This window comes from Leopardus geoffroyi, chromosome D4, assembly GCF_018350155.1.
Source record: "Leopardus geoffroyi isolate Oge1 chromosome D4, O.geoffroyi_Oge1_pat1.0, whole genome shotgun sequence".
NCBI classification, from domain to species: Eukaryota; Metazoa; Chordata; class Mammalia; order Carnivora; family Felidae; genus Leopardus; species Leopardus geoffroyi.
In genome coordinates this window covers 57,805,183-57,814,110 of record NC_059342.1, presented here as the reverse complement: position 1 = coordinate 57,814,110, position 8,928 = coordinate 57,805,183, and the positions used below count along the sequence as shown (strand labels likewise).

Sequence of the window (8,928 nt, the reverse complement as noted above, 5' to 3'; positions counted from 1 at the left end):
TGGAGGAGGGGTCCTCTGTGGTTCCTACCTCCAAGGGAGCAAGGGTTTTGATCATTGCAGCTGCCACTCAAAAGCCAGGTGATGTTAACTGAAATGATCGCTTGCCCTCTAGTTCATTTTCAGGGATTGTGTAACCTTTCAGATTGTGTCTTCTGAGTTTTAGCTAAATATCTGAGAGCTTCAACAGATGCCAGGCAATGAATCGCTAATGTAATGTACAAAGACATTCTGAACACATCCTAAAACCGAGGAGAAAGGGACCGTTAGAGCAAGCCGAATAGCCCATGCTGTGTCTGAGCTACACAGTCAGTACACACAGGTGAGACGGCTCTCACAGCAACTTTTTCATCCCTACTGGACTCCCAGGACAGCCAGGAACAAGGAGGAAGTGGACATTTTCATTATTAGACTCAGTTTGCCTGAAATACTAAGAGGAGACAAAGACAAGGTCTCCACACAGAGGGCTTTTGAGTGGAAATAATCTAGCCTGATGAACTGAATTGCTTTTCAGCTATGAGAAAATTGAGGCTTATTTTTTCTCAATGCATTTCACGTTATGAAACACTTCTTCTAAGTTAAATTCAAGGAGTATAGAGTTTGAATTTGATGTTTACCACTTATACAATTCCCAACAGAAAAGCTAGTTTTCTGTTAGATAATAACTCAGATTCTGGAAGAGAGAGAGAGAGAGAGGGGGAGGGAGAGGAGAGGAGAGGAGAGGAGAGGAGAGGAGAGGAGAGGAGAGGAGAGGAAGGAAGGAAAGAAGGAAGGAAGGAAAGAAGGAAGGAAGGAAGGAAGGAAGGGAGGGAGGAAGGGAGGAAGGGAGGAAGGAACGGAGGGAGGGAAGGAGGGAGGAAGGAAGGAGACAGATAAATAGAGGCTAAAATTATTTGAAGAGTTTAGTGGGGTGAAATTTGACACATTTCTTTGTTCCAGAACTTCTCAAAGTCTTTAATATGTTAAAATACACCGTGAATGTCCAAGAGATGTAAAATCTGTAGCATTTCTGAGCCTCCATCGCTCAGCACAATAAACACTGGGAAGCATTTTCTTACCTATGACCTTGGGCAGGTTGCTTAATCTTTCTCAGTCTATTTCTTCATATTTAAAACCTAACCATTTGATTTTAGACAAATTAGATAAGATACTATATAAATGAGTACTTTTTTATGGTAAACGCAATAGAACTACAGATGGTAGTGGTAGTACCATGAATGCTGCACAGTGCTGTGTACCATGTGGAAATGAGCCAGACATTGTTCCTTTCTAGACCAATAGACAGAAGATGAATGAGAGTTTCAGAGATGGTGGTAGATGGATAGAAGCAGTTTTAGGCCAAGTTATACTAAATTCTTTGCACACTGACAGACTTATTTAAAAAGAATACAGAAAGTCAGGACTCCTGGGTTTCTCAGTTGGTTAAGCGTCCGACTCAGTTCAGGTCGTGATCTCATGGCTGGTGAGATAGAGCCCCCTGATGGGCTCTCCACTGACAGAGAGGAGCTAGCTTGGGATTCGCTCTCTCCCTGTCTCTCTGTCCTTGCCTACTCGCACATGCTCACTTTCTCAAAATAAATAAATAGACATAAAAAAAAATAAATGGTAAGGAATCTATTCCTGAAATCATTGTTTCACTATATGCTAACTATTTTGGATGTAAATTTTAAAAAAATTAAAAATAAAATAAAATAAAATAAAATGGCGTTGAGAAAAGTGGAGAGTTACATGCAAAAAAAAAAAAAATGACACTGGACCACTTTCTTTTAGCATACACAAAAATAAAATAAAAATGGATTAAAGACCTGAAATCATAAACCTCCTAAAGAAAACTTCTTGAATATTGGCTTTAGCAACATTGTTCTGGATATGTTTACTCAGACAAGGGAAACAAAAGCAAAAATAAACTCTTGGAACTACAGCAAACTAAAAAGCTTTTGCACAGCAAAGGAAACCATAAGCTAAACATAAAGGCAACCAACTGTATGGGAGAAAATATTTGCAAAAAATATAACTCAACATCAAAAAAAAAACCCCACAAATAATTGGATTAAAAGTGGGCAGAGGACCTGAATAGACATTTCTCCAAAGATGGCCTACAGATGGCTAACGGACACATGAAACGATGCTCAACATCACTCATCATCAGGGCAATGCAAATTAAACCCACCATGAGATACCACCTCACACCTGTCAGAATGCCTAGGATCAAAAAGACAAGAAAAGGCACGTGCTGGAGAGGAAGTGGAGAACGTCTTAAAACCAGTGTTTGTGAAGCGTTCGTCACAGTGACGGGCACAAGGGAGCCGCTCAACGAACGCAGCCAATCCTGCTACTGCTGTTAGACATTTATCCTGCTTCCCCATTCTGGATATCTAGGACTTCGACATAGGGACAAAGTACGCCGTCCCCGAATCGAGCACTGGCTTCTCTGAGACCCCAGGGAAAGCTCTGGAGGAAGCCAGCATCTGCTGTATGCTCTTGTCCATCTCCCCTTGACCGTGTCCCAGTCGTTACCTCTAACTGGGACAGGGTGTGTGGTCCCTGGAGGCCCCAGGTATGCTTAGGGCCTGTACCCCGTGCACATTTGACATTCCAAACTTTAAATTGCTTCTGGGACTAACAGGGTCCCTGTAGAGTTCACAGCTGCTGCCCGAGGACTCCTTTCACTGCTGGGGAAGAGGTACCATTGGGATTTCTGTGTCTCAGACCAGGATGACATGTGTTCTCCACAAAGAGTCCTTAGCTGAGACACACGGTCAGCCTGCACGGCTAGGAGGAAGGATGGGAGAGAAACACCAGCAGGGGCTAACATTGCCGTAGGGATTTAGCGGAGAGAAGAAGAAAGAGGGTCTCAGAGGTCAAGGAAATCCAGCAGGGGAGTGTCTGGTGTCTTTCTCTGGCATCCAGGGTCTGGCCCAGGGCACAGTGGGGAGTTGAGAACTGTGTCTGGGATCAGGAGACTCAGACAAGTGGCTGCAAGCAGGATGCAGGTAGGGAGCACTGGGCTGTGGTGGGGACAGAGGTGGTGGCCATGACTTTTGCCGAGCATTTTCCAAAGATGGACTTTCCTCCTCACCCTGCCTCTGCTCTAAGAAACCTCCAGCTGCAACTGACTATGAGCAGCAGATGCTGGAGCGGGGAGGAGCAGCTGAGGCTAAGCCCAGGCAGTCCCTTGTGCTCTGCAGAGCTCACCAGTGACCAAGCCCCTGCCTTGACACTGCTGCTCAGTCCTCCCCGGGAGGAGCCCAGAGCCCAGGGAAAGAGGCAGCCATGTTCCCGTCCCCATCCTGCTGAGATTTCCCGGAAGACTGAGCCTTCCTCAGGGTCAGAGGGTGAGCAAGACAGGCAAGCTGGGACCCAACCCTGTCTGATTCCCATTCCGTGGCTAGTTCTTTCCATTTTTCTCACTTTCTTCCTATAGATACAGTAGTTTCCTCTTTTACACAGGGGATACATCCCAAGACCCCCAGTAGATCCCTGAAACCGCGGATAGTACTGAACCCTGTGTATACTGTTTCTTCCTATACACACATGCCTATGATGAAGTTTAATTTATAAATCTGGCACAGTGAGAAATTAACAATAACCAGGAATAAAATAGAACAATTGTAACAAATTTATTATAATAAAAGCTATGTGAATGTGGTCTTTCTCTCAAAATATCTTATTATGCTGCACACTGCCCCCCCCCATTCTTCTTGCGATGATGCAAGATGATAAAATGCCCACACGATGAGATGAGGTGAGGTGAGTGACCTAGGTGTTGTGAGGCTACTACTGACCTCACCATACTCAGAAAGACCATCTTCTGCTTCCAGACCACACCTGGAGGTGGTGGTGGGGCAGGAAGTGAAACTTCTGAATGCAAAATGTCGGTAAGTAAGACAGGGTGGGGGGGGGGGGGTACTACTGTACTGAGAATTTTTTCCCCAAATACAATTTGTGCCCATAATATTAGAAAATTGGATAATACTGAAGATGTAAAAGAGGAACCCCCTCCCCCTAGTGATTCTTCTATAATTTCTTGTGAGTCACTTTTATCAATACATATTGTTCACCTAATTGAGATCATAACAGTGTGTACAATTTTGTATTCTCCCTTTGAATTTATTGTTGTAATGTAATAATGTAATAGTGTAAAAATTATAAATGTAACTTTAATGTCTAACATTCCATTATATGAAGCGGTATCATTAGGTATTTATTGGTAGACAGTTATTTTGTTTCCTATGTTCATTCACAAAGATGGCTGTGATAAATGCCTTTATTGAGAGATACTGGCCCTCCACTCATTGAATCATTAGAACTTTCTCCCAGGGGTGGAACTGCTGAGTTATGTGGGCTTTCCAGGTTTTTCCTTTTTCTAGGCAAACTGCTCTCCAGAGAGGCCATAGAACAGTGTATAGAGGCAGTATGACGGTTTATAGGCTCCTAACTACCTCGTGTTCCCTTCCCTTCCTCGCTCTCCCAGGTGGACATCTGCCCAGTTGGGGCTGTAGGTGTCAGAGCTCCTGGTTTTCTTCCATCCCAACTCTCCTCCAAAGCCTGATACAGCCCTATTTCCAGCTGGCCATATCTTGATGGGAGACCAAGCATTCAGATCTCCCCACCATGTGTGCGCATGAGCACACACACACACACACACACAACCCATACCACACATGCAAAGGAGCAGGCAGTCACCTTCACCAAAGTCTGACAGAGTTGGGACACTCTGGGGAGCACCTGTTCAGCCTTTTCATGATGCACATGGGAAACAGGCTTAGGGACTTGCTCCAGTCACCCAGAACACCCATGTCACGGGCAGGGGCAGGTCCCAGAGCTCTGGGCTCAGTGCACAAGATCTTCCTAGTCGTTCTGTTCACTCCAATTGAACCAGCTTTCATTCAGCACTGCTCCATGCTGGGCACTAGGACTTCCATGGCTGCAGCTCTCACACGGGGCAAATCCCGTGCAGCACTCGTGGCCACAGCACATCGTTCACGGGCAGACGCTTCTGTGTGCACAGCCCCGGCTCGTGGGTGTAGACAGGATGGCTTCTCTAACAGAAGCCACTGCCCTTGGCCTCTGAAATCACAGCATATCCTTGTCACTATGGAATCCTGCTTGTGGCACCAACTGTAATGTTTACTTTTCATTTTCTGGAAGGGCTGGGAGAGCCACTGGGAGGAGTGGGAGATAAGCTGGGGCAGAATTCCATGGTGAAGCAGCTTACACACACACACACACACACACACACACACACACACACACACGCTCACACGCACACACACACACGCACCATTGCAATTAAGAAAGAGCTATAGAAATATTATGAATGAGGATTCTGAATATAGAGTCTGGGCAATTGCAGCTGAGAGCCTGGAAATCCTGTATACAAAGGCAGACAGGTCTTCCTATAAGCTAGCTGCTTGTGTAGAACACAAGAATGGAGGCAGAGAGCCAGAATATTACCCAAGAATAAAGTATAAACATAAAAGGACAAAGAAAAAACATTCCGTAGTCACCCCTGGCTAAGAATGTCACCAAGATTCTAATGAGCTGGGATTAGAAGTCAATGCCACATAACCTGCTGTCTGATGACTGTAGTCAGCATGGTTATTGAGAATTGTGTTAAAAAAAAAAAATTTAAAAAGAGAACGATTCTGTGTCTCCCTCTCTCTCTGCCCCTCCCCCGTTCATGCTCTGTCTCTCTCTGTCCCAAAAATAAATAAACGTTGAAAAAAAAAATTTAAAAAGAGAATTGTGTTAACTGGCCAGTGAGCTGCAAGTTGCCATTCCATAGTGTGGGTTCCATCACTCCAGTCAATCCTTGTGTTGGCTTCATAAAGTTCTGCCCCCTAAGGAACCTCCCCCCAATTTCTATTAGTGTGTGTGAAAATAGGCAGATCCCAGTTCAGATGACAGTCAAGTCTGTGTTGCTGAGGCTGGGTAGGCTGAGGAAGCAATCCTCGTTATGGCTGAGCCTTTACCTGGGCTTCATTCCGTCTGGATGTGGGTTAACACTTTTATACAAGTTGCTTCCAAACGTTAATAAAGTTTACAGAAGCTTAAAACTTTGCCCATTCTAAGAATTGGATCAGCTTGGGGATTCTCCTCTCTGAGAATCTAAGAGAGCCCAGATTAGGTGAAATTTCTATAGAAAGAAATAATTTACATCATTTTCCAGCTGTTGATCATAAAACAGAGGAAAAGTCCTCCTTGACTGGGGATTAGCTCTACTGGGCTCCAGTCCCGCCTCTATCAGCAACTTGCTCAGAAGACTCAGACAGGTCACACCCCTCTCTGGGCCTCAGTTGCTTTTTCGGGCCATGAGAGGATGAAACATCAGAAAAACCCCTCGCACACGGTCGGCTGGAACATTTGAGGCTTTTCCTTGGTGCTAGCCTACTCTAAGCTCTGTTGTGCTCTACCCCCGACCCTCTCTCATCTAAAAGCTAAGGACACTCCCACTTACTGTCTCTTACTGCCATTTTTCTCTTACACACACATGCTCTCCTCTTATGTAGCAGAGACTTGATGGCATACTAGATGCCTGAGACTCTTCTCAAGAAAGCCTGATGTGCTGCTTTTGTACTTTGCTGATGACAGAAGGGAGATCACATGGAAAAAGCCAACTGGTCCTCCCCCGTGGTGGGGTTCATTCTCCTGGGACTCTCAGCCCACCCAAGGCTGGAGAAAACATTCTTTGTGCTCATCCTGTCTATGTATCTGGTGATCCTGCTGGGCAATGGGGTCCTCATCCTGGTGACCATCCTTGACTCCCGCCTGCACACGCCCATGTACTTCTTCCTGGGGAACCTCTCCTTCCTGGACATCTGCTACACAACCTCTTCCATCCCTCTAGTCCTGGATGGCTTCCTCACTCCCAGGAAAACCATCTCCTTCTCAGGCTGTGCCATGCAGATGTTCCTCTCCTTTGCCATGGCAGGGACAGAGTGTGTGCTCCTGAGCGTGATGGCATTTGATCGCTATGTGGCCATCTGTAACCCCCTGAGATACCCTGTGGTCATGAGCAGGTCTGTCTATGTATCCATGGCTGTCAGCTCCTGGGCAATTGGCGGGGCTGCTTCTGTGGTACACACATCCCTGACGATTCAGCTGCCTTTCTGCGGGAACAACGTCATCAACCACCTTGCCTGTGAGATCCTGGCTGTCCTGAAGTTGGCCTGTGTTGACATCTCCATCAATGTGATCAGCATGGGAGTGACAAATGTGATCTTCCTGGGGGTCCCAGTTCTGTTCATCTCCGTCTCTTATGTCTTCATCATTGCTACCATCCTGAGGATCCCTTCAGCTGAGGGGAGGAAAAAGGCCTTTTCTACCTGCTCTGCCCACCTCACTGTGGTGGTCATCTTCTATGGGACCTTATTTTTCATGTACAGGAAGCCCAAGTCTAAGGATCCCCTGGGGGCAGACAAAGAGGACCTTTCAGATAAGCTCATCCCTCTCTTCTATGGGGTGGTGACCCCCATGCTCAACCCCGTCATCTACAGCCTCAGGAACAAGGACGTGAAGGCTGCTGTGAGGAACCTGGTGGCTCGGAAATACTTCACCCAGTGATGGAGGAGGGGTCCTCTGTGGTTCCTACCTCCAAGGGAGCAAGGGTTTTGATCATTGCAGCTGCCACTCAAAAGCCAGGTGATGTTAACTGAAATGATCGCTTGCCCTCTAGTTCATTTTCAGGGATTGTGTAACCTTTCAGATTGTGTCTTCTGAGTTTTAGCTAAATATCTGAGAGCTTCAACAGATGCCAGGCAATGAATCGCTAATGTAATGTACAAAGACATTCTGAACACATCCTAAAACCGAGGAGAAAGGGACCGTTAGAGCAAGCCGAATAGCCCATGCTGTGTCTGAGCTACACAGTCAGTACACACAGGTGAGACGGCTCTCACAGCAACTTTTTCATCCCTACTGGACTCCCAGGACAGCCAGGAACAAGGAGGAAGTGGACATTTTCATTATTAGACTCAGTTTGCCTGAAATACTAAGAGGAGACAAAGACAAGGTCTCCACACAGAGGGCTTTTGAGTGGAAATAATCTAGCCTGATGAACTGAATTGCTTTTCAGCTATGAGAAAATTGAGGCTTATTTTTTCTCAATGCATTTCACGTTATGAAACACTTCTTCTAAGTTAAATTCAAGGAGTATAGAGTTTGAATTTGATGTTTACCACTTATACAATTCCCAACAGAAAAGCTAGTTTTCTGTTAGATAATAACTCAGATTCTGGAAGAGAGAGAGAGAGGGGGAGGGAGAGGAGAGGAGAGGAAGGAAGGAAAGAAGGAAGGAAGGAAAGAAGGAAGGAAGGAAATAAGGGAGGAAAGGAAGGAAGGAAGGAAAGAAGGAAGGAAGGAAGGAAGGAAGGAAGGAAATAAGGGAGGAAAGGAAGGAAGGAAGGAAAGAAGGAAGGAAGGAAAGAAGGAAGGAAGGAAATAAGGGAGGAAAGGAAGGAAGGAAGGAAATAAGGGAGGAAAGGAAGGAAGGAAGGAAATAAGGGAGGAAAGGAAGGAAGGAAGGAAAGAAGGAAGGAAAGAAGGAAGGAAGGAAGGAAGGAAGGGAGGAAGGGAGGAAGGGAGGAAGGAACGGAGGGAGGGAAGGAGGGAGGAAGGAAGGAGACAGATAAATAGAGGCTAAAATTATTTGAAGAGTTTAGTGGGGTGAAATTTGACACATTTCTTTGTTCCAGAACTTCTCAAAGTCTTTAATATGTTAAAATACACCGTGAATGTCCAAGAGATGTAAAATCTGTAGCATTTCTGAGCCTCCATAGCTCAGCACAATAAACACAGGGAAGCATTTTCTTACCTATGACCTTGGGCAGGTTGCTTAATCTTTCTCAGTCTATTTCTTCATATTTAAAACCTAACCATTTGATTTTAGACAAATTAGATAAGATACTATATAAATGAGTACTTTTTTAT

General features: G+C 45.4%; 1 protein-coding gene across 1 annotated transcript; it reads left to right on the top strand.

Annotated features, from left to right (window-relative positions):
• The first annotated feature begins 6,603 nt into the window (after positions 1-6,603).
• LOC123592836 (olfactory receptor 2S2) lies at positions 6,604-7,563 on the top strand. The gene has a single exon (XM_045468225.1). The coding sequence runs from the start codon at positions 6,604-6,606 to the stop codon at positions 7,561-7,563; it is 960 nt and encodes a 319-aa protein (XP_045324181.1).
• Positions 7,564-8,928: the final 1,365 nt, after the last annotated feature.

Bases quoted from the DNA above. Each gene is read 5' to 3' on its own strand.
- LOC123592836 (XM_045468225.1), top strand. From the start codon at position 6,604: ATGGAAAAAGCCAACTGGTCCTCCCCCGTGGTGGGGTTCATTCTCCTG.